At 41.2% G+C, this 25,874-nt stretch overlaps 3 protein-coding genes across 3 annotated transcripts; 1 reads left to right on the forward strand and 2 right to left on the reverse strand.

Moving 5' to 3' along the window:
* Positions 1-522: 522 nt before the first annotated feature.
* On the reverse strand, positions 523-15,124 carry LOC102722275 (formin-like protein 7). Its single transcript, XM_040520655.1, has 27 exons — positions 14,656-15,124; positions 13,467-14,167; positions 13,043-13,261; positions 10,913-12,963; positions 10,706-10,826; positions 10,544-10,615; positions 10,173-10,271; positions 10,005-10,046; positions 9,587-9,667; positions 9,418-9,468; positions 9,259-9,340; positions 8,385-8,479; positions 7,820-7,891; positions 7,631-7,747; positions 6,973-7,041; positions 6,813-6,879; positions 6,215-6,367; positions 5,893-5,943; positions 3,618-3,943; positions 2,934-3,351; positions 2,633-2,827; positions 2,312-2,537; positions 1,960-2,182; positions 1,764-1,841; positions 1,443-1,503; positions 1,158-1,345; positions 523-962 (listed from the first exon to the last, which is right to left on the reverse strand). The coding sequence occupies exons 1-27, from the start codon at positions 14,726-14,728 to the stop codon at positions 834-836; spliced, it is 6,060 nt and encodes a 2,019-aa protein (XP_040376589.1). The 5' UTR covers positions 14,729-15,124; the 3' UTR covers positions 523-833.
* Positions 15,125-19,236: 4,112 nt separating this feature from the next.
* LOC102722554 (protein POLAR LOCALIZATION DURING ASYMMETRIC DIVISION AND REDISTRIBUTION-like) lies at positions 19,237-20,657 on the forward strand. The gene is made up of 3 exons (XM_040521183.1): positions 19,237-19,609; positions 19,708-20,129; positions 20,228-20,657. Exons 1-3 carry the CDS (start codon positions 19,237-19,239, stop codon positions 20,603-20,605), a joined length of 1,173 nt encoding a protein of 390 aa, XP_040377117.1. The 3' UTR covers positions 20,606-20,657.
* A 69-nt stretch (positions 20,658-20,726) lies between these two features.
* On the reverse strand, positions 20,727-23,759 carry LOC102707288. The gene is made up of 7 exons (XM_006649067.3): positions 23,720-23,759; positions 23,546-23,632; positions 22,840-23,004; positions 22,542-22,697; positions 22,134-22,184; positions 21,864-22,007; positions 20,727-21,305 (listed from the first exon to the last, which is right to left on the reverse strand). Exons 1-7 carry the CDS (start codon positions 23,732-23,734, stop codon positions 20,916-20,918), a joined length of 1,008 nt encoding a protein of 335 aa, XP_006649130.2. The 5' UTR covers positions 23,735-23,759; the 3' UTR covers positions 20,727-20,915.
* Between the last annotated feature and the right edge of the window lie 2,115 nt (positions 23,760-25,874).

The raw sequence follows: 25,874 nt of genomic DNA on the forward strand, positions 1-25,874 counted from the left end.
GTACACACACTTGTGTGGCATCTGCAGTTGCCAAGATGAACCCAAGTACGCATCAGATACGTGTCCACCTCGCACTCCCTGACGTAGACCTAGGATGTTTGACGAGCTAAAATCGTAACTCAGTTCGGCTCAACTTGTTAAACTCGAATTTTAATTTTATTATTGATTAATTTATAAGTACACATGTTAACGTAACAACGAACGCTAAGCTGTAAAGTATTCACCAAATATATAAATGAACAGTTTCTTAGAAGTAATATGTGAGCGATCCCACTAAGGACGAATATTTGGAAGTTGTTACGTAAACGATAAGGTAAAATAATAATATGATACCTTATGTATTAGACCTATGGCAGTGAATTCGAGCAGATCAGCCTTTTTTTTTTCATGCCTAAGCATAGCAATACACACACAGGAGTGACTGTGCTCCCGACAGAAACATCAGCAATTTCACAATCAGCAGCGTGCCCCGTTGGCCTGTTCACAGTCACAGGCCAAGTAGAAACGTCACGATTCAGATTATTGTTCAAATATTTCAGGAACCTGATATACGTTTTATCACCGACAGACAATGATGTTTCATTGCCACAAATGAAAAGGAAGAACGTTATTCCACAGTGACAGTGAGAAAAAGGAGAGAGTTACACGGCACGGCCTGACTTGCCGTGCCGGGCTAACATCCTGTGATGATTACACCAACAATTCGACACCCCAGCTCGAAAGGAAACGACGCCCAATTTTTCTTTTTCTTATTCTATGATCCACTTAACATGTATGCAATGGCCCTAACTGGCCACTTCGCCACCACCAAGCTTTAAGAAGGAATAAATGGTTCAAGATGAGTTCTTGAGAACCCACTCCACCAAGGTGGAGACGCCGAATCCGGTGGCCCCCCGCTTCTTGTCGTTCCACACTGGCCCGGCCATGTCAATGTGCATCCACTGCACCTTCTCATCCACAAACTGCAAGGCAATCATGAGGCTCCATTTAGAATTATCACATTATCCTTGAGAACTTTCTTGGACTGTGTGAACTGTGAACCTAGAACAGATAATGTGGACTCTATGCGTTTTGCTTTCGAATATGTGATCCTAACATCTGATCCTATGTCACCAAGTGACATTTGAATCTCTTTCATAACAAGGTAGTAACTGTACCTGTTTCAGGAAGAGTGCTGCAGTGATAGAACCACCCTGCCGGCCACCTGTGTTAACCATGTCAGCAACACCAGACTTCATCGACTCCCAGTAGCTCTCCTCTAGCGGCAGTCTCCAGAACTTCTCTCCTGACACCTCCGATGCCGCAGCAACTTCCTTGGCTAGTTCATCACTTGGCGTAAAAATACCTATAGAAAATATTCCTTTTAGTAAGCACGAAATCAAAGCAACACACTAATTATTAATACATATTTAATGGAGTGTAGATGAGATGTGCTTGGTTACCAGCAATGCTAGGCCCAAGAGCAACGACGCAGGCACCGGTAAGTGTTGCCAGATCAATAATCTAAATTTGACATTTAAAAATAAGTTAGTAACTCGAACCAGATTCTTGAAAGACATAGATTAGATAAAATCAAATTTCCATAAAAAGGGCTGGAAATAAATTAGCATCCAACTATACTACAACGACGAGCTGAGTATTAGGATTATAACCAAAGCCAGCAATAACAACAAAAACTTCCTTTTTAGAGAAATCATCTAAGCATAAAAATAAAATCCAAATTGCAATCATATGTAAAAATATGATACTATATAAATCGTTACCTTGTCAACACCTTGGTTGCAAGCATACACCAAGGCATCAGCAAGTGTAAGCCTTCCCTCCGCATCAGTGTTATTTACCTGAAGAAACAAAAATACAGATGAAAACAATCAAACATAAGCAACAACAACACTATCATGAATATATCCCAGTCTCTTACAATCTTCTGCATTGTATCACAATTCACAACAAACATACCTCAATAGTCTTCCCGTTGGAAGCAGTCACAATGTCACCAGGTCTCATGCCAGTGCCGCTAATCATATTTTCACAAGCAGCAACAATAAAATGAACCTCTACTCCAGCGGGCTTGATTTGGCCCAAAGCTTTTGCTGCACCAAAGACTGCTGCAGACCCTCCCATGTCAAACTTCATCAGCTCAATGCTGCAGCCTGGCCCAGTTTTAATGTTGTAGCCACCACTGCAAACAAATCAGTGAATCAATCGTAAGATCTAACAATTAATTCGTATTGAAGATGGCACAATTATTTTGTACAACAAAATGTATGTTACTGCAATAGTTCACAAAATATGCAGATGTGTTACAAACCTGTCAAAAGTTAGACCCTTCCCAACAATAGCCAGCTTTCTCTTGGCATTCCCACCAGGAGGTTTGTAGCACAAGTGGATGAAGTGGGGAGGGTTTGCAGAAGCTGCGGCAACTGCCAAGTACGAGCCCATCTTTAACTCTTTACATTTCTCCACATCTAATATTGTGGCAGTGATTACGTCGCTGTATTCAGAAGCAATCTTTGATGCCTCCTCCGCGAGCACAGCTGAATAAAGGAGATCAGTGAGCACTGAAATAAGCAAACTTCACAGTGGCCTCTAGGGAGGAAATTCACTGTTCAGAGTTTAAAATGAGTCATACCAGGTGTAAGAACATTTGCAGGTGAGTTCACGAGCTCTTTCCCGAAGATTACACCCGAGGAGAGATCATTGGCATACTTAAGTTTCTTGTCCACCTCCGGACCAGAACCAAATCCAATAAGATCAACCTGTTTAAGATGCACCTTCTTCGACTCAGACTTGTATCTGCTGTCCTCATGCAATCCAAGCACAGTTCCTGCAATTCGAACACAGAAAGAAAAAAAAATCAGCATCAAGCCAATACATTCCACAAAATCAAAACCATTACATGAAAAATTGCACAAAGATCACAATCGCTGTACCTGAAGCAATTGCTGCCGCGGCAGTCAGCTTAAAATCTTCCTGGATCCCACCACCGGAAGCAAACACGATGGCAGCACTGGATGCTTGAACAGACTTGGCAACCGATGCGATCGACTCGCCGATGCCCTTGCAAGCCGCCGTGGTGGAAGGGGCGTTCTGGCCAAGGCCGATCAGACCCACCCTCTTGAAACCCTGACCCGGCAGGCGGAGGACCACCGATTGCCCGGCTTTTCCGGTGAAATCCTCCTCCGCCGAGGCCTCCGACAGGAGACCGCCGAGCTGGCCGTCGAGCTTCTTCAGCACGGCATTCTCGAATTGGGAGTCTGATCCCTTGATCAGATCCTTCTCTGTCACCGCGATTGCGAGGACATCTCCCTTCCAATCGGAGAATTCGACGTCTTTGGCAGCGAAGGAAACCTGCAAAATCAGAAGGAGAGAGCAGGCTGAGCTCACTGTCTGCAGAGAGCGAGCACGCCATCAAATCTAAACAAGCAAAGATGCAAACTTAGGTTTGCGTAGGGATCACTGGTGTGGTCTCGATCTAGTTCGAGAGATTCAACAGCGAAGTCGCTCAAGTCAACCAAAGGCAGCATCTTCTCGTTTTCCACGACAACCCAAAAGCGCCAACCAATCGACTGAACATGAACCCAAAGTACCCAACTCCCCCCCGCAAGAACACACACCTGTGGCGGCTCGACGGCGTTGGGCTTGGTGAGCCCGAGCGCGGGGCCCGCGGCGGCGGCGGTGTGCACCATCCTAGCGCGGTGCCCGAGCGGCCGGGCGAGAGCGACGGCGACGGCGGCACCGTACGACGACGACGGCAGCGAGGGGCCAGCGGCGAGCAGGGCGCGAGGCACCCGGCGCAGCAGGCGCGGCGGCGAGCGGCGCACGAGCAGGCGTGACGCGGCGGCGACGGCGGCGGCGGAGGAGGTGGATGCGGCGGCGGCCATGGGCGGAGAGGTGGAGGTGGTATATATCAAGCCGCGGTTGCGTCCCCAGCCGTCCGATCCTTGTATGCGTCACCGGAGTTCCGGATATGACTCCGGGAAATGCTCCGCGCACCCGTAGGTCAACACTGCTCTCGTGTACTTCACTGACAGGTGGGACTGGGAGTTGTGGGTCCCCACATGTCATGGAGGGTTCCGTCGAGAGCGGGATGGTTGGCTTTGGTTTCGGGGACGAGGAGGCGTGTATCCGTAGTGTACTCGTGTACGGTGGAGTAGAGATCGAGGATGAGCCGTTTGGTTGAGTTTAATACGGGCAGAGCCAATTTAATACAGAATTACTGTGCATACAATCTCGTTGAACGACCTATATACGACTAATAGATTGATCTAACAACCTATATAATGAAAAGAAATGGTTGGATGGACTATACAACCATTTCTATCTGCCCAAAACATCTATAAAACCCCACTGAGATGGAAAAAAATGGTTAAGAAAACCATATAATTTTGCTTTTCTGCTTTTAAAGTGAAGGTTTTGCGTGATGTGTTATGGGGAGGAACCAGGGCCCGTTCGGGAGGGGTGGATAAGTTAACTTATGACCTGACATAAAAAATATAGTAATAGATTAAGTATATGATTAATTAATTATTAATTATTAAAAAAATATAAAATAGATTAATATGATTTTTTAAAACAACTTTTCTATAGCAATTCGGAAAATGTACGCAGGAAAACGAGGGAAACTTAGATAACTTATAGAATGACCGAACACAGTCTAGAAAGACGTGTGACTGCTTTCAAGAAGCAGAGATAAGCTCACGTTATAGTCAATACGATAATAACTCTCATATATATATTTAATGTATTTTTTCTTAGAGTATATATAAAGTTAACTCTTCCGTGGGACCCAAAATCAGTACACCATTTTTTTTAATTTCCTTCGTTCTTCACGTCAGCTTATCTACTATTATACGCTCTATTCGATGGGGTTCGGTTTTACGGAGAAGCGTGGCAATCCGATTTGTTTTACTCGTGAGGGACCAACCTCAAACAACAAACTGAATTATAGAACTACGAGAAGAAATATTTATGTTGGAGCAAATTGTCAGATACAGACTCAAACTGACAAACTCCTTATATCATTTATAGAGAGTATAGTAGCATGATGCAATCTAATGGTAAGTCTATATGGGTGGAAGATAAAATGAAAAAAAAATGTTGTTCTATACGTGATTCAATATAGTTACATTAATATATATAAGTAGGAAAAAATGTATGAGAAATTTTTTTAGAGTCAACACTATAGTTAATCTAGTGTGCATATTAGTTTTAATGTAGGGTAATTACCTCTACTATTAAAGGCCGACTCAACTCATGTACTTTATACAATTTTTTTACTCGACATCATGACTACTAAATTTTGACCCGTTTATCTTATCCAACTTTTTTTTTTTTGCAAATATACAAAATTATAGATTATGCTGAAAGTTCTATAGTAATAGATAGAATCATTAAAAAAATTTAATAACTACATGAATTCTAGGATGGAGGATCCACGTAGATCCAAAAGCCAATAACGGGAGAAATTCATTTGAGACCAAATTGCAAGTTTTAGTCTGAAAAATTTTTTGAAGGAAATATTCGTTAACTCCACAAAAGAAGAATGAAACGGCTGTTTTGGATTATACCAACCGAGCATGTGATTCAGAGTTTGATGGATAGTGATTCATGGCACCTGACAGCACAATTGGTACGTGTATCCTTTCATCAGACAAGGAGAAAGAAACAAGATACAAGCTGCCTGTTCGACTGCTCCAGGCAGATGAATGAATGATCAAATGACAGTAGCTTGTTATACACATTCCATTTGGAAAGAAGATTGTTGTGTGTTTGTTCTACTTAAAGTGTGTTACATCCTACTGAATGTACATATTTTTCAGGTAAGACATTACAAAATTTGTTCAGCACCAGGAGAACCAGTGAGGTGTATTGCTGCACTTAGCTATGTACGGTAAGAACCACTGCCCCAGTGAACTGTGTTCCTGCTATCTGCTAAGTAAACTGTCATATTAACAGCTTAACACTACATAGTGAATTTATGTAGTTATCTCCCCTCTGTCCACAGGGCAAAACTGTAAGAGCAAGTAGAGGTTGGGCAACTTCCTTTGACATGAGCAGCTTTCTTCACCTCCATTTGCACATGGTCAGAATAAATCGCTACAAAACTTTCTGCCTGCTTTTCTTGGTCATGATTCATGAAGCTCAGGCCACAGACTGAAACGACAAGAAAATGGGCGAAATGATACTTTGCCAACTCGTCAAACCACCAGTCATGGCTCCGGCAGATCCGGCTTGTGAGCTGCTGCTTTCATCTTCTCCCTTTCTGCTTCCATCTGGGCTCTTTTCTTCTCCAGCTCCATCTGTCTAAGGTTCTCAGCGTGGGCACGCTCGAACGTTTTCACGAAGCTTAGCAAAGTAGAGACAACTGTCCACATGAAGGTAAGGGAATCATATAGCTGCTGTGGATATCCAAAAGCCATCTGATATTAATATGAACATTTGGTGGATGTGATAAGTCAGTTTCTGTCATGGCATTACAAGTGTTACTAAGGAGGAAGGCACACAAAGTACTGCAGTAATGTGCTGTACAGCCTTTCCTTAGTTTGACTGGACCGCCCCAAAAGTATAATACTCCATTACTACTAACTTATCCAATTATGACATGTTATACCATGGAAAGAGGAATGCAGTGCTATTTTCTGAAACATGATGACTAACTGAATTATATTTCAATTCCCCTAGTACCTGTTCTCACATGCCTTACATATAAACAAACATTTCCCATTCCCTTTTGTATGACAACTTATCTTTGCTTTGAACATTTTGTATAGTAGTTACTAATTAAGCTTTCTTTATAAAAAGTAAAATACCTTGTTCAAATGGACACCGCACAGGATCTTCACCAAAATAATGTGCTAGAGAATCTGCACTTTTCCCCTGAAAATAAGATAATAAAAACTTAGTACGAACACATGCTAGCAGCAGGATGTATGCCGCGTAAGTATGGAACTCTTTATAGTCTTCGCATACCGCAGTACTGTAAAGAAAAGCTAACGACCTTCCCTCAGCCTGGGCATCAGCAAGAAATTCCTTCAATTTCTGGAATGAAAACACTTTTGAGTATTGCGATTAATATACCAACAGCAACATCGTGACAGTGATACTAAATGATACTACCTGTCGCAATTATGGATGTCCACATGCTTTATTCCTATCCATCTTTTTATAACAATTTGCAAAGAATAAATAGGATACATCTAAAGCCTATGTACTGATAAAGTACAAAACTGCATTCAAGTGTTATGGTTTCCATAACTCTAATAATACAAATGGAGCAGTATGGAATACAATTGTTTATTCATGCTCCTTCCTTTTAGTATGACAAAAGGTCTGTGATCAGCTGTCCCTTTTCACATTTAGTCACTATCTCTATTGTGATGTAACTCAGAATAATTGATGGTGAGTTTTATATAGGAATATTTTGAGAAACATGAAGTTATATTCAAAATTTCCAGTTCTAACAAATACATCCACAAAGAGGCAGCGGTAACAGGGAAGTTGGGTTCCATTAATCCATTCTTTAAAGAACCAAATACCATGCACCACTTTCTTAATCATAATCAGTGAATATAAAGATCTAAGAAATTTCTGCTCATTTGACTTAACAATAAAATACCAGGCAACCGACCTTGTAAAATATCTCAGACCCTGGACCATCTTTTTCAGAAGTTGTCAATTCCTGCTCAACCTTTTCCAGTCCCTTGGTTATTGCTTGCATTTCTTCCGCCAAGTCTTTCAATTGAATCTGTTATTAACCACAACACTGTAAGCAAGCAAAACAAAACTGGCATGAATCTAGCATTAATATCTAAGTTACCTTCGATGCAGGTTCTAAATATGTGAGGTCCTTGTCAAAATCAAGAACTTCAGGAAGCTTGTCAGAAAGAACCTGTGAGTGCAATAAACTTTGAGAAAGAGTTCATCCAAGTGCACATTTATTCAGAGCTTGCCACAAAAGTATCAACTTCAAGACCAAAAATCAATGCAAACATAGTGGCCATAAAGCAACTAGTCCAAAGTTACGTACTCCTATGTAGATTCATGTCATGATATGTTATACTTCCCCTTTTTTGGAGAACTGATATAGAAATTGAAACACGCGAACAAAGGGAAGACAAAAAAAGGAGGCAGTGCAACGTACTGTTTCTAAATGAAAAATGGAGTTTTAGTTCTAGATAACCTTTCTCTTCTCTCGATAATGATCAACTATTGATAATAGAATCACAATGATACTATTTAGACATACTCCTAGATCCATTCTATAGGTTTAACTCATCAGAAATTTAGTATGTGGAACTTCTATTGCTATGCACCAGTAACTTCCTGACAAAATTGAGCAATAAAATTCACAAAGTGAGGATTACTAAAATTAAATGTCTTACCTTGCATAAATAATGCATGAGTGTCATCCTATTATTACGCGCCCGAATATCAATGAGTTTAAGAAGACTATCCAATCTAAATCCAATGGCCGACCCTGAAAAACAGGTGCTTGTGAGAAACGATGAAGGCAGTTCGCTATCAGTTTCAAGTGGTTGAGAGAAATGGTAGTTTAACATATATCATAGCTAAAGTGAAATCGACCGTGCTGTATTGAAGTAAGAATGCATGAATTGCCGTTGTATGGTCTTATTCCTGTCTATACATCCTATCTAAATCTTCACTCATGGCAATTGGTAATGAACATTTTTTATGATATGCAACGAAAACAATTGATTGGTAAACTTAGAGCAAGATGATACCACGTGCACCGTATTTCTTCATGTTGGAGTGTCAATTTGCAACATCATATCGTACACATATCAATTTTTTTTTTTGCTGGGCCGGCCCCAAGCCAGGGTGGCCTGATATCGTACACATATCAATCTTAAATCAGACATCTATTATATATAAAGACAGCTTGAAAAGAAGGCACTATGTTCGCTCTAGAGAATTGAAATTACCACGTTAGTTAGAAAAAAAAGAAAGATCTTAACTGCTAGATCATGGTGAATCTATAATATAACATTATAGATTGATCGATATAGTTATATATAAGATACAACATAGAAATACAAGCTAATAGAAATCCATACCTATAGAAATAGAATCTAAGAGTTGTATATGAAATCCAAACATTATAAATATAGAAGTTAAGAGTTGTATATTAAATCTAATTCTACGTGAATTACCTAGCTCCACGCAAAATTGCATGGGGCAATCCCCTAGTTTTTTTTTTGAAACCACCAGAATCTCACATCAGATTTAGTGACTCACCCCTTGCAGTTCCTTGATTTAAGGCATTTCCCAAAGAAAGAATTGTTTGCATTATTCGCTTAAGCTTGACAGAGTTCCTGACCTGGCCAAATAACATTATATAATAAGGTTATACTTGTCAAACTGCAAAAAAGCCATGGTCAACTGACTATATTGTACCTCTTCAGCAACATAATTGATAGTATTCAAGCTGTTTTTCAGATCTTGAACCTGAAAGAATACACATAATGACATGGTAAAAAAAACTAAAAAACTATATATATCTACAGGAACAGTTACACAAGTTCATTAAGGGAAAAAAACTAAATGATGCAAATATTCTGCTGACCTGTGTAAGAAACTTAATCTTAAAGGACAAGATTCTCAATTTGGATTCTACTCTTGGCACTTTCATCATTTCCAAGAAGAACTACAGGCACATAAGTCAGTCAGCGACACTTTTGTGTTCATGGAACAAGAAGAACAAATTAAACTTATAACTGTTGAAATAACCTAAGCAGTAAACAAGCTATAGATTACATGGAACTGGGAAGATTTCGAAAAAAAAAGATCATCTTGTTAGCTACTACTACACTACTTCCAATAAACAACCAAACAAGGCTGGGTGACTTAGTTGGCTGTATGATCTCCCACTAAGGTTATGTATATCTTGGAATGAACTATGAAATTCATTATTTACCCAGTTACCAAACAAATAATGCTCATCACAAGAAAAAAGAGATCCAATAGAAAAGAAAATTAGTGACCTGTTCACATTTCCCCAGGTTCTCTTTGTTTCCTGTAAACCCCTGAAAAAACAGGAGGAGAAACCCCAGTCAGTCAGGAGAAAACACAAAAAATCCAATACAATAACAACTAATAATTTTGAGAGTCTAATGGTGTTTAAAAGAGGAATCTACTGAGTAAAAATATACTTTTAGTAGTTCCATTTCTTCTTTAGTTGGACAGAACTTTATTAGATAATCTACTTGATCACCATCAACAACGGAATCGTCAAGTGCAAGCACTGCATCCTGAAAAAGAAATCACTATGATCAATATAAATCGCTAGTTCAGTACAGCAGCCAAAAACTTTATGTTCATTAACAGTTGTAACTACAAGTAACTAATATACCCCAAACCAGATTTGGGATGTGGCATTCGTAAGATTAGATATTCTAGTCTTTCAGCAAGGCTATGCATCAAATATGCCAGTTTACATTTACTTTTTAATGGGTTAATCCTCATAACTGACAAAGTTACTATCTTGAGATGATGTCCCTTCAACAAAATTGTGAAGTGTTACCATCAGATCAGGTAGTGGCATCTTAATGTTTCTCAGCATAATTTCACAATTCTTTGAGCGCTGAAGGTCAATCTGCAGAAGAAAAGGTTAATGTTATTTACTTTTCACTTGAATTTCTCACTGCCTGTGAATACTTGCAGTAAGGGATGTGAAGTAAAGTACCAAAAGAACTTTTTCTTGTTTCACTGCAACAGAAGGATGTTGACGTGCCCGTTTTGCCTCCATGTTTGGCATGGCTACTGAGAAAAGACTTTCAAGCTCCGAAATATCTATCTCTGGTGTTCTGGTGAAGATATAAATGGACTAACATGTTATAGCGCTACCATTAGCATGTAACTGGAAAATAATGTCATGACATGTTTGGAATACCTAGATGCTTCATCAGACTTCTGTGTTTCAGCCCATAAGCTTCCCTTTGTAGCTCTCGACACTTTCACCCAGTGTAACGGCTTCAGTGGTGTCCTCTTAGATGACTGGTTGGGCCGTAAACTTTTAGGACTTCTTGACCGGGCTGTGCTACGGTCCTTCGCGCCAAATGAGAATGTAGGAGGTGGGGGATGAGTTGAACTGACAGTATTACCCCTATTTTGCAAAGAGTTTGAGGAATTTTTAGGAGCTGGGCCTGGTGGAGGTGGCGGTGGCCGGGTTATTGTTTGCTCTTGTGAAGATTTGCTGACCCCAACTAGCTTCGGAGGAGGCAATGGGGGCGCAGGTGGTGCTGGTGGCGCAGAAGTAACATGAGATGACCTGGAATACAATGGTGGGGGAGGTGGGGGACGAGGGGCTACGACATCATGTCCTTTTTCTGTAGATGGAAATGAAGAACCCAAAGAGCTAGCTTGATATGGAGGAGGTGGTGGCGGTGGAATTTTTTTACTTGTGGATAGAATCGATGAAACTGAAGAACTAGTTTGAGATGGAAGAGGAGGAGGTGGCGGTGGTGGAATGGGTCGTGTTTGCATCCCTGGAACCATTGGAGGAGGTGGAAGTGGTGGTGGTGGTGGTGGTGGTGGGACAGGTCGGGCTCGCATACCTGGAACTGCTGGAGGAAATGGTGGTGGTTGTGGAGGAGAAAATGATGAACTGGGAAATGGTGGGGGCAGGGGTGGAGATCGGTCTCTCTTTTGCGGTGTAGAATGCATAGATGAGTTAGATGAATGTATTGAATTTGAAATCAATGTCGGTTGTATTGGCCGTGGAGGTGGCGGGGGTGGAGGCTGAGGTGGTGCGACTTTTTCTTTAGTGCTTGTTACCACTTTACCATATGACAAAGGAAACATCACAATGTCTGATTTTAGAGGAGGGGGTGGTGGTGGTGGCGGCGGAGGGGTTGGGGGTGTTGAAGTAGTAACTGGAGTTAATGAGGTTAGGGTGTCTGAAGTCAGAGGTATTGTAGGCAAAGCTGCTGGGACATCTGTCCTTGTACAGCTAGATTCCTTTTCCATGGACAATAGAGAATCTGATGACAATGTGGTGACATTGGGAGCTCTAGAAAATTCAGGTGGAAACTTCTCAAGATTTTCACAGGAAAGTTCTTGAGATTTAACCAGCTCTTCATTTCTTGCAAGAGCTAGTGGAGAGGCTGATGATTCTGGAGGCAGTGAAGGGGATGGTATGGTTGATCTAAGGGTAAAGTTGATTATACTTGCACTAGTATTTATGGGTGAAATAGGGGAAACAGGGGCTAATGAGACAGTAGGTGGTGGTGGAGGAAGAGGCGGAGGTGTGCACAATGCTATCAAGGATGCTGTTGATGCTGAATTATTCACAATAAGAGGTGAAGGTTCTTGGTTTACTGGAGTTTGTGAATCAGATTTCTCAGCTGATGTTGACGCTGATTGTGTTGGTGGAGTTTGAACTGCAGAATCTATCAGTTGCTGTAGCTGAACTGGTGAGGACGGTGCTTGGGGTATAACCGTGCTTGAAGGTAGTGCAGTTGATGAAGCACTGGTCTTTGGCATCTTAATCTTGGTAGGTGACAACAACAATGATGGAGGCCTTGTACATGACGGAGCTACTTCTATTGTTTGTAGTTTGGATAGAACTTCAGTCGAGGTTGAATGTAGGGGATCCCGTTCAAGTTCAGTGCTACCAACCATAACATAGTCATCTGTAAACTTCAAAACAAGTGAAGACGAGCTTTCCCCAGATAGACTATCAAAGTAAAGTTCTTCTTTAGTATCAAAGAAAGTCTCGGGCTCATCAGCCGGAGATACACATATATTTCCATGGGAAGTGGATGATGTTTTTTGTTGAGGTGTCTGAAGTGAAGTATCCCTTTTCCCTTCCAACCAGTCCAAATGGTTGAATATATCAAGCACCTTAGCGAACTCTTCAATACCAAGTCCTTGTTTATCTTGATGACTAACTGGTTCTGTTGTGATGTGTGAAGCAGTTGCATCCATATCAGAGAAAATAACCTAACATTATAGAAGGTGCATTTAAAAAACCATGTATAAACAGAAATATGCTAGTTTGCCACTTGGTATGAACACTTGCCTCAGCTCGAAAATCTTTAGGGAATCGGTCTTGTGTGTTCCATAACATGTCTATTTGGTCACGATTAAACATCAATATGTTTGACCTGATAAAAGCCGTATTGAACATGATCCGGAATACCATATCCTCACGATCCAGATCATCATACAAATTGATACATTCTAGGACAACATCCCCTTGGACATGACATTGAAGGTTTATTTTCACCAGTTCATCTGCCTAAGATTATAAATGGTCAGGTCGCTTCAGTGAGGGTTGGACCAGAAAATTATACAAACTATACATTTCAAGTATACCCAAGATAAAACCCTATTAATGATATAGTGAAGTAGTTTTAGCTATAAAAATGCTGCAACATGTATCACAAAGCATCCACTTCAAAAGAAGCATAATACAAAGACCAGAAAAAAGCTAAGACAATTACCTGTGAATAGAAACGGACAAGGTTGCTTCTCTTTGGAGTTGAAAAAAGAACTTTAGGAGTCTGATCGGTAGGCATAAGTGGATCTGGGCCATATATCCTGAATATTGGGCGGAACCCACCTTCACCATAAAAATCTGGAACCATCCTCAAAATCACAGAATCCAACGTCACGACTCTATCAACTGGAGGCCACTCAGGCATGACATTCCTCATTGAAACATAGTGCAAGTATCTCAATTGAGATGGCATGGGATTCAAAGGCGAAAACATCTCCAAGAGCTCTAATGGTGATTGTTTGTAAAACATATCCAGTGTTTTCTGCTCATCAGAATAATGTCCCAGATATATCAGGAGAGCAGCTAACATGAAAGCCAGAATAGGCCAGCATCCTTGTTCACAGTGCATTATCAGAAAGTTATTCTGACCCAATGACAGCCAGCTTTCGCTCGACTTCAAGATGCAGTGGACCATTTCCATGGTGAGTAGTGGACACCCCTCATAGTGTCCAGGGTAGTCCAAAACGGTCATACCATACTCGGATAAAATATGATATATAGGACTTTCTTCATCTCGAGTCCCAAAATTCGAGATCATGAATGAATGATCACTAAAATTATCTAGAAGATGTGCTGCAACACCTCTTATGTGGGCTTCAAAACGATCATCTCCCATCTCTTTCATGGAAAAGCAATGATCAAAAACTGAAATAGAAAAAAGCTACATGTGTCAAGCATCCTAAGTTCTATTTTGAGTTCTTTTATCTTGACATAGTTACTTAACTAATGAACAAAAATGAAGCATTTTTTGGAATATAACAGAGCTTTTTAGGGGAGATATAGCTGAGCTGAAACAATTAATCATTCAAATTGCAATACACAAAAAATATGCAAAGCCGACACCGCTGTATTACATCGTCCTAAAAATCTCCAATCCACATTGCCATGCTCCCTACAATTTCTCTCACTCATGGCGTGCGAAAAATTCCCATTTTTTCCCCTCGAAGCCCCCATTTTCATTACTGAAAAATAAAAGTTTCAGAAGCGCCGGATCTTAATTAGCAACCTATCCATATCAAACAAACTGAAACCTTTTTCATCGAGAAGCTAGGGTAGACGAATCTGTCCACGACAACTTGGTAAGCAACTAAAGGCATGGCAGACGGCAGTGCAGAAGGAAATACTTCCATTACCGTAAATGTTGTCCGTGATGAGGAGCAGCCCGTCGGGCGGTTTCTTGAAGAAGAACTTCCGGAACAGCGCCATGGCGCGGCAGAATCAAGAGCTCCAATCGGCGAGCCAGTCAGCGGGGGAACCCAAGAACTGACGACCTGTAGCACGCAACGGATTTGGGTCGCCAACTTGCAATCCGACCGCAAATAGACGCTTTTCTTGAGAACTCCACTCCAGAGAAATGCTCCGTCTTTGAGGATTCGGGCAGCTAGTTGCAGCACATCAACTGAAATATCGCGGAACAGAGAAACGCTCGAGAGCTCAGAGCAATCTTCTTGCAGCGAGCTCCTAATTAGGGGTTTGGAATCGAAGAGCGCGGAGAAAAGATTGTTGCTTTAGTTGATTCTGGGTGGTAATCTTGGGGGGAAATGGTGAGAGGAGAAGGATCGGAGTTCGTCGAGGAGGAAGCGGAGGAGGAGAAGAAACTCAAGGAAGCAGGAAGACGATGAGCATTGGGCGTTTGACTAAATTAATTATTTTTCAGGCGCAGCTGTTAATCTGCTCTTTACTCTACCCCTTTCTTTAATATATTTTTTTAATTATTACTTCTCCCAATTTTTTTATTTGGCGTGTCAATGATTTCAAAATAAGTATTTTTTTTGGTCAACTTTATGTAAAAAAAACTTTCCCAATCTGTCATTTTTATTACAACGATCAATGTACCTATCCAATAGTTAAAAAAAGCAAATGTAATGGTGCAGTAAATTCTAATTTAGGACGGTGTTTACAGGACAAATATGCTTACCTTTTATTTTAATTGTACCATTAGCTGGAAACAAGTTCTTCCTGTGAAGGATAAGCTGGAAACATACGTTGCTTTCGCAAAATGTTTCCCTTTCAGATTTCGTTTTTGGCTTCCTTTCTGCTGGTTTCTCTAATTTCTACGGCAATTAAAGTGATTCATGATGATTTTGTTAACAGAAAAGGCAGATGATTAGAGAGTGAGCCATGGGTGATTTGGGGGATCCAAGTGGGGGCGGCGGTTGGTAGTTAGCATTTGCCGCCAAATTCAGATAAAGCTGCGTGCACATCTCCTCCCCTAGCTTACAATAATTCCTAAAAAAACAAATTCACTTGCACCCACGTCTTTTTTTTATACTTATACTTATAAACTAAAATTTAAATTTTTAATCTTAAATTGAAAGTTGATTTTTAAGATTTTTCACCGAAGTTTATTTTCTAGCATTGGCTTTAATTCTCTAAAAATTCATATATAAATTTTTTATTTATAAGTTTCTTTGTAAATATGCCATTTAGCTTTATCTATGAAACACTCGAACAATAACACCTTGGAGGTCTAGTGAAACTGAGAAAGATGAGATTTTTTTTAATAAAATGAAAGTTTTTACATAATCAAACTCTGTAGTGAACTAGAGTAGTATTTATGTTGACTTGGATTAACTCAGGGCCTGGATGTCACTCGGATTGGTGCCTACATGACCTTTTACATCTGGACACGGATTAGGAAGCATTAACAGTAATCTTTATCAAGGCAGCTGGGAGCTGAAGCTTAAGACGGCCGGTGGCCGGTGTGACAGCAACAATGATCACAAGCTTGTGCTGCGCCCGAAGGGGTTGGAAGCACGTCACCTGTCTGCAATCTGCAATGGAATTCTTATTTCTTTGGCATGTTGTGAAGCTTCCTACTCCTAGCAGTAGGAGAAAAGCACATATGAGTAGTAGTAGTAAATGGTTTCTTTCTGGTTGATGATTGCTACCTGCACCAGAGTTTTGGTTTGCCGTGGTCGGCGGTCACCGACAAGTCGCCGGTCGCCGGCGTCCATCCACAGGGACATGCATGCAAAAGATTAAGATTTCAGAGTCAGCCAAGGTCTTCCACTTCTTCAGACTAGTCAGCTATGGTCTGAAAAAAAAAAACTTGTATTTTTCGAACGCTTGCTCTCCATGAAGAATGAAGAATCGCTCACCTCCTCCTCCTCCTCCTCCTCCTCCTTCATGGGGAGCACCGTGTAGAAATCGGAGCTGATTTGGCGGCTCTGTCTCCAGCGAGAATCCAGCGAGAACGACAGGCGGGGCTCTCGCTCGAATCCAACATGGGAGCGGTGGTTGGGTCAGGTTGGACGGAGCCCCAACCGATCTGTATACTATTTTGTTCCCCCTTCCTCCGTGTCGTCGCTTTCGCCGGCGACACGTACGGCGGCGGCGGCGGCCGGTGAGCTCCGCCATAGCAGATACCGCAAAGCCCGGACCCGGAGGGTGGCAATCCATTTGCGCATTAGAGAATAAATTATATGTGTTTGTAGAGATCTAAAAGCCAAAAACTAGAAAATAAGCTACAATAAAAAACATTAAAATCAACGCCAAATTTAAGATTAAAAATTAAAAAATTAAATTATAAGTTTAAACAAAAGCCAAAAGATGAATGTTTACACGGTGTTGCTCTTCCCGGTCATTAGTATATAAGTACTCCCTATATCTAAATATAGGATGTTTCGATTGTTGATATAAAGTTAGATCATTTGTCATATTAATTTTTTTAAAACATAGTTTATTTTTATTATGACTTGTTTTAACCATATATGTACTTCCAAACATAATATTTTTTTAAAAAAACACATACACCATAAATAAAAAAATGTTATCCGCAAGAAGTACTACCACACCATACCATACCATTTTATGCAAGGAGTATATGATAAGAAGTCCATTTTATGCAAGGAGTATATGATAAGGACTAACTGAAGGGCGTGGATTCTGAACTTTGATCTGTAGAGTGCACGAACAATTGCAAGCCGTATGTGCTGTGCAGGCATTGGCTAACCACACCACAGGACCGTCAGATCGTGGGCGAACGGCCCTGATTACCAGTTTCAGGCTTGGTCTTGCAGCGCGGGGCTCCCGAGTCCCACCTAAAATGCGCAACCCACACTGGTCAGCTCGACGATGATGGGAAATGCCAGTAATTCGCTGTCCAATTTATTGCTGTGCAACGACGAGTCACGCCTTCCCTGTGACCACGGTTTAACTGGTGCGACCGACCGGACCCAACCCACCGAACGCCTCTGTTTCTGCTTAGTTTATAAACCAAGTTAGTGTGTTGTTTCATATCGTAAGATCTCTGTCTAAATTTATTTATTAATATATATATATATTTATTAAAATCTAAATAATATTAGAAAGTCTTATATGGTAAAACGGAGTGGAAGTGTTTAACATTAAATAATTTGAATTATATTTTAAGGTTTTTATCACAATTAACTTTTTAGCCTTAAAAAGACAAATAATCATACCTGGCTGTTTTGCCGTAGGGCATCTGCCTAGGTGTCGCACTCAGTTCATCCTCTCCTGTTCTCTTTTACTTTTTTTAGTTACACGAAGGATGCAAAACGCACACGTACTACTACGTACGGCCGCACGCTCAACACCTGTGTATGCATGCTATACCAAATGCTTGTTTTCAAAATATCACAAAAATATGATGATTTAGTTAAAACTAACATTTGCTATAATTTAGTCAAGCATTTCATTTCATAAGACTATAGTAGCTCTAATTTGTGAACAATTTTATTTAAAAAACTACAATTTTAATCTTCATGGCGGATCTAGAATCCGAAGGTTAGAGGGGCTGATTACCTTCTTTCACCTTCAGCCCCTCTTTTTTTCTTCCTCCCCTCTTTTTCCCCCTCTCCTTCCCTCTATTTTCCACCAGGAATCCAGCGTGTATTGGGGCTAGAGCCCCGCTAGCCCCCCTTTAAATCCGCCTCTCATGTGTGTCTAGCATGCATAGTGTAAGAAACCAAATCGGACCATCAGTTGAAAAAAAAAGCCAAAATTAGTGATCTTCACGATTTGTTATCAGTTTTTTTTAACTTTTTGATTGCAACGACAATCTTTGAGCAAAAACAAGCCATCAAGATCATCGGTTATGGTTTGTTCGGTTCAACCGCCGGTTGGTTGGTTTTTTTGCACCCTTTGTAGTTTTATGATAAGATGATAAATTATTGTTGTGTTTTCTAAAATATAGTATTACAGCAAATCAGTAATTATGACTAAATAGTTGTAGTTTCGTAAAATTTACTCCCACGAGATCCTCCGTTATCTATAGAAGATATACAAGTTTGATGCCAAGCCTTCAAATCAGCAAAGTCAAATTATGTGACTCAACTTGCGGAATTGCAGATGAACATCTGAAAGCGGCATGCATTTAAAGTGTGATCTGTGCTAGCTGCAATACAAAATGCATCATGTAGGAGTATAACAAACTAACGGTATGAAATTCATATAAACTGATCGAGCCAATGGAATTGGAAATTCGAAAGAGAAACTTCATTGACGACGACGATGTTAGCTGAGCTTGTAAATGACTCCAGCTGCACTGCACGCGCTCAAGTAGTTAATGGAAAACCTACCATCCAAATCCAGATGTAAATGGCTCACAAACTGGACAAAATTTCGCCGAAAATTTGAACTTTGGAGGCGATCAGTTCGGTTCAAATCATTGCCTTATAAATACACGCGCGATACGAATCATCGATGGCCGCCGCAAAAACCTCCAAGCTTCCATTCCTCGACGCACGCCAATGGCAATGGAGAGAAACGCGACGCCTCCCCGCCTCTCGGCCTCGTCGTCGTCGGCGGCCGCGTCGCCTTCCACCGTCGGGGCCCTCCTCCTCGCGAAGGTGGGCTCAGCGGAGGCTGCCGCTGCCGCTCCCGCGCGCGAGTGCCCCTCCTCGCCGCGCTCGCTGCTGTCGCGCATCCTCCACAGGCGCGGTGGCGGCGGTGGGGGAGGATTCGGGTGTCGTATTCGTCTCCCCCGCTACTGCTCCAGCGGCGCGGCCAAGGACAACGCCGCTGAGTACGCGGCGGCGGAGGTGGAGGCGGTGGCGGTGGCTGCCGCGCCCAAGGTGGTGGGTGACCAAGCGGTGGCTCGCGAGTCGCCTCGGATTTCTCTCGGTACGCGGTGTGTGTCCACTGGTCCATGGCGATCGGGAGTCGCCGGCGTTACGTGGGGAGAGAGTGATCGATTGAATAGTTGGTTGGTTGTTGTGCAGGGAAGAAGGCGGCGGAGGAGGTGTCGCCGGCGAGCCTGGGGCTGGGCGCGAGTCTCGTGCTGCTGATGTCCAAGAGCGCCGCGGAGCTGAACAGGATGGCGGAGCTGCGCGCCCAGATGGAGCGGCTGGTGGTCGACGGCAAGGGGGAGGCGCGAGGAGGCGACCGCCCCAGCGCGTCCGACGATCACGCCGACACCACAAAGGAGCCCGTCGCCTGCACCGGTGGCGAGAGCCGCGCCTTGTCACGTTGCTCGCTCACTGCCGCCGCCCCGGCGTGCGGCGGTGGAGGAAATGCAGGGCAGCACGCCGCCGTAGCGATGGACCAGATGGAAGCGGAGCTCGAGGCAGAGCTGACGCGCTTGCAGTTCGCCACCTCGAACACCGACGAATGCGCGACTCCTCGTCGAGATCGTCAACTCGAGGTCGCATCGGGCAGACGGGCAGCTACAACTACAAGTCGCGATTCCGATCAATTTTGCCGCATTTTTCTAACATCCAAATCCCCGATTGATCTTCGCAGACTCAGCTGAAGAGCGACGGCGACGACGACGACGAGTCCACGGAGACGCACGCGGCCACCTTCGCCGCCGCCGACGACGACGCCGACACGGACGGTGTGGACGACGACACGCTAACCGATCAATTCGTCAACGACAACGACAGCGAATCCGGCGAGGAGGAGACCGGGCCTCCGCCATGCGGCGGCGTGTCGGCACGCGAGCTGGAGAGGAGGCTGCACGAGCTGCTCCAGTCGCAGCACGAGGAGCGGATCGCCGAGCTGGAGACGGCGCTGGAGCGCGCCAAGAAGAAGCTGCAGGAGAAGGAGCGCGAGGTGTTCTGGTGGCGCAACACCGCCAAGCTCGTCACCCGCCACAAGGACGACTCGCGCCTCAGGTGACCTTAGCTTGCCAAGAATCCACCATGGCAGCTGCTACCTACGAACCTAATCACATCATGCGAGATAACAAGCAAGACCAAGAACAACATCAATGGGACATGGATCCTCTGCAATAGCGGTCGATGACAATGACACGTAGTTGTATTACCCAAGCAGTGCTGCATACAGTCCCATCGAGATTAATCAATCACTCTAAGTGACAATCATAATTCATGCAACAACAAGAACACACATCTATCCCAAACCTGAATATTGCAACATTATTAGCAGAGAGACTAACAAAAAAAACCCATCTTTCTTATTTCTTCTGTCAACTGGGACATTCTCCCGGCCCACCGAAGAAGGCATGCATGCCGGCGTCAACAACGCCGAAGCCATCCACGGTGTAGCACGGCGGCCTGGTGGTCACCGGAGTGCCCTTGCCGGCGTTGGGATTGACGAAGTTGTTGTCCCTGTTGGCGATCTTGATGGCCTTCACAAACGCGGCCTTCCTGTACCCTTCCTTGGCGAAACGGCCGCTGCCCATGGGCGGAGGATCTGACGAAACTGTCGGACCACGCACCCATCCTCCCCAGAACGCAAAGGTAGCCTTCTCCTGGAGGCTGGTGAAAAGCCTTCTTGGCCAGTATCCAAGTGCCCGGAATCCGACGGCGCTGCTCTTGTCCAGCCGTGCTAGCCACCAATCTTTGGTCTTCCGGTCCTAATAATAATATACATGAAAACATAAAAGAAGTTTAAGAAAAAAATGGTACTTCCTCCGTATATTAATATTTGACACCATTAACTTTTTTAATAAATGTTTAGTTGTTCGTCTTATTCGAAAAATTTACATAATTATTAATTATTTTTATATCATTTTATTTATTATTAAATATACTTTTATGCATACATATAGCTTTATATATTTTAAAAAAATTGAATAAAACGAATGGTCAAACATATATCAAAAAGTCAACGATGTCAAATATTTAGGGAGAAGAGTGTACTATATACTCACTCCGGGTTTTTTTGTTGACGCCGTTGACTTTTTAATTACGTTTGACTCTTCGTCTTATTCAAAAATTTTGTCTAAATATACAAAATTATAAGTCATACTTAAAGTTACTTTAGTAATAAATCAAATCATAATAAAATAGTTAATAATTATTAAAAAAATTAAATAAGACGAAATATCAAAAAGTTACGACGTCAAAAAAAAATCGGACAAAATATGTTCTTAGACTGATTGTTACTACCATGCAGAATTTTAATATGGTACCTGAAATAGCATGACAGTGATTACATACTGAGGCCCATTGTAGACAGAAACCGGTGTTATTCTCCCTCCGATAGCAGCAACTTCGCTAACTTGCACAAAACCAGGACAACGGAAATCATAGCATGGTTTATTTGAACTGTCTACCTGCCAACAAAAATTTATGCCAGGGATGTTGTTAGTTGGATATTAGTACTAATGTTTTCGTGTATATAGCCAAAAGTAAACATCGAGTAATTAAGCGAAAGCTAGAGAGAAGTGTGTGTTTATTACCCAACGAATATGAAACCTTGCAAACCTGTCTCCACTAAAGCTTGGCCACACCTGAAATATCGTGGCGAGAACAAACAATTATTTATTGCATATATGGTAAACCGAAATATTACCTGACTCAATACCTATAGATACCAAAATTTACGCTCAAAATTTTACATTTTTTATGATTATAAAATTGCTCATAATTTATAACTTTGATACTATGTGGCAAATTTGTTACCAATTATGTTAAGCTAGAGGTATGATTGAATATAAAAATTCTTGGACAAAAATCTTAGAACATGTTTTAATAGGAAGCTACCCAGGAAATAACTCATGCTTAATCACAATACGAAGAAACACTGTTAATACGAGTAATGTTGAATAAATTTCAGCAAGCTATGCAATGGAACTATATAAACTTACAATGGAGCCTGTTCCTATCTCCTCTGGACCATTACTAAGGTGTGTCCATGATGCAATATGGTCCCCATTCTCCCGTGCTAAAAATGGCTCGTGAACACTTAGGGTAGCTCGTGTTCCATAGAAATTATTATCATCCCAGTATTTGATAGCTGCATACTGTAATTGAAAATAATAATGTTAAAACTATGTCCAATACCTTTGCATTAGAATAAAAATAATTTAATAAAGATAAAATTTATTCTTAATAGAAAATCTATATATGCATGACATTAAGAAAATTAGATAATTACAAGCATACCTCCTCTTGTAAACCATTAGGCACATATGCTTTTGAGCTATTGTCATTAAGCAGTATTGGAATTGTTCTTGCTGGGCACTTGACGTCCGGGAAATCTGCTTCTGAGATATTGGATGACATAATAGATTGTATGTCGAGATCTAATGGGTAAGAACTCGGTTCCATCTGTTTAACAACAAAAAAAATGAATCCTAATCAAACATCCAAATTATATAAATATCAAATTCCACTGAAGAAATGCACTTCTTTTTATACTATATATATTGGACGATAAAGAGAATAAATGTGAAAATCCTTGGTTGATGGCTTACCAAAGTTCCAAATTAAAGTTTCCCCCATGTTATCTTACGTAATTTTTTTAAAGATAATGATGCTATCTTACGTAATGTCATGTATTAATCAATGGATCTGGACAAAATCGAACCTGGACCTTGAAATTGCTATTTGCACAATATGAAACCTGACCAAGCATATATGGGGTCATCTTTTGGTTTTAAAAGAAAAGGTCAAATGACATATTTGTAAACGGAAAATAATTCATGAATAAAACTTTTATATATATACATATTTATAGCGATCTAAAAGCCAAAAATAAAAAAACTACAATAAAAAACTCAAAATCAATTCCAAATCGCTTATAAGCATAAGCAAAAGACAAAAAATAGTGTGTGTAATAGATCCTTCTATGCAGAAAGTAATATTATACCTGCATTGTATGATTTTTCAATAATGGATGGTTCAAAGCAGGTTGTTTGTATATGTCAACACAATTGTAGACATCACCATCTCCTGTCTTTTCAACAAATACTTGCTCGTCACTTCGTCAGCACCAACAAATACAATGCCAAACACACAAGAGAAGGATTTCTTATCTGCATACCTGAATTATCATCATGTCTGCATCTTTAGCAGGGATGGTTGAACCAATAATCTCATCTTGATTGATATGTATCATCACCCCTCCTGCTAGAACAAAGTATGACAGACATAGAGCTATAATGTTGATAGCTAGCATTTCTTCCATTGCAGGAATTTCAAGAGGTTATTTGTTCCCTATGCAGATGAAACATTCTATATATATAGTGTGAGCAAGGATTTATCTTCTTAGTCCCAATAAAATATTCATTAATGACTAGATGAGAATTCAATAAATTTGCAATTAATACTGAGGGTGCAAAGGAGCTGGCACATTAATGAAGAAATCTTCAAGATTTGTGGACTATAAATTGATGATATGTTTATGCATTTAAGGGTATTTATAAGTAGATATCTATGTCTTTAATATGCTTACCTCCATTGTCAAAATGACATTCTATAATATTGTTAACGACACAATTTGACCCGCCATTAGATGATTTTGCGTCGGCAACGGACATATCAAGGGAAGTCAAAGCATCGATGGAAAGATTAGCTGATAAAACCGATGAAAGTCAAACAGATCCTGACGAGGTTTCTTCAATGAAGATTTAATGCAAGTTTAGGTAGATCATGATCGGGTCTAGTCTAGTTTCCTTTTGCAAATTAGATGTTTTTATTTTCCTTTTAATAATAAGTGTCCATCTATGGTTTTCTGTACCCGTATCAGGCTCGAATAGAGATTAGGGGTATAAATATATGACCACAAGTGTCTCGTAAAAATAATACATTTCAATGCATACAACATGCTGGATTCAGGGGATGTTTTCACCCGCGGTGATTTGGGGTCGGGGCTCCGAAATTTTTAAGGGCAAGGATGGAGGAGGAAATCAACTAGAGGGCCCGGAAAAAGCCCAGTAACAGAAAAAGAATTGTAGGCCTTTGGCACTTAGGTCCATTAAGAAGTGAACCCTAAAACCTGCATCACCACATGCCACAGCCAGCAGCCACCCACAACCCTACGGGCAAATGTTAAGAAATAAACTACGATAAAAAACCGTAAAATCAACTCTAAATTAAATGTTAAAGATTTAAATTTTAATTTATAAGCATATGTATAAACTAACAGATAAGGATGTATGTCTTGATCGTTCTGTCTGGAGTTTCTTTCCGGTACATTATACTATTTGAGAGCCTAGAGCTGTTAATTCATGTGTTTATATGCAACGTCACCGTGTGCTAAGATTTGGTACCGTTAAGAATCGAGTTTATGCATGGGGGCAGGATTGTGATTATGCATGGTCGAATCAAACTAGTGCCATAGCGGTGAACGAATACATTCATTCAAATCAACAAACGGCGCTAGGAGCAGAGAAGGCTGACTGGGCCGCGCGCACGCCTTTGGGCCAGAGGAGGCCGAAACTAAGGAGTAGTAGGAACGAATGGGCCGTGGAGAGACGTTTCGGCCCAAAGTGAACAGTATAATTTGAGATTTTATGGCAACCTTTTCTCTCTTTCTTTTTTGTTGTTTCCGGAAAAAGGATATTTTTATCCGGTCTCTGTGGCTGCATTCGGCCGCATGGGTAAGTTAAGGGTGCATTTGGTTGTTGGTCAAGGTAGGATAAGATATGATCATTCATTTTTTAGAATATGGTGCTCCAGATTTATGTTTGGTTGGATAAATATGATGATCCAATGTTTTGTTTGGTTGGATAGATGAGGATGAATGGGATGAGCATATTTAATTACTAATAAATAATAATATTAATTAATCAACATAAATATTATCCTAATTAGTATAAATTAACAACAAAATATATTTATCATCACTAATTAACACTAATTTAAACTTGTTAATTACTAATTAATAACAAAAACACACTGATTATCACTAAACAATCACTGATGATCACCGTTAGTGAAAGTGGATGAGCTCATCAAGCAAATTTGGCCGGATACACCCATCCAGTATCTTCATAGAATATTCCTCTCTTTGAACCACCCTATCCAACTTTGTCCGCGAACCAAACACATCAAAAATCTGGACGGCCATCTCCCATTCAGGGAAATCCAGCCAACCAAACACACGCTAACTTAACTCCCTTGCTTTTCGGTTTGCGCACGCTTTCCGAACTGCTAAACGGTGTATTTTTTACAAAAATTTTCTATAGAAAAGTTAT

This window comes from Oryza brachyantha, chromosome 2 (assembly GCF_000231095.2).
Source record: "Oryza brachyantha chromosome 2, ObraRS2, whole genome shotgun sequence".
NCBI classification, from domain to species: Eukaryota; Viridiplantae; Streptophyta; class Magnoliopsida; order Poales; family Poaceae; genus Oryza; species Oryza brachyantha.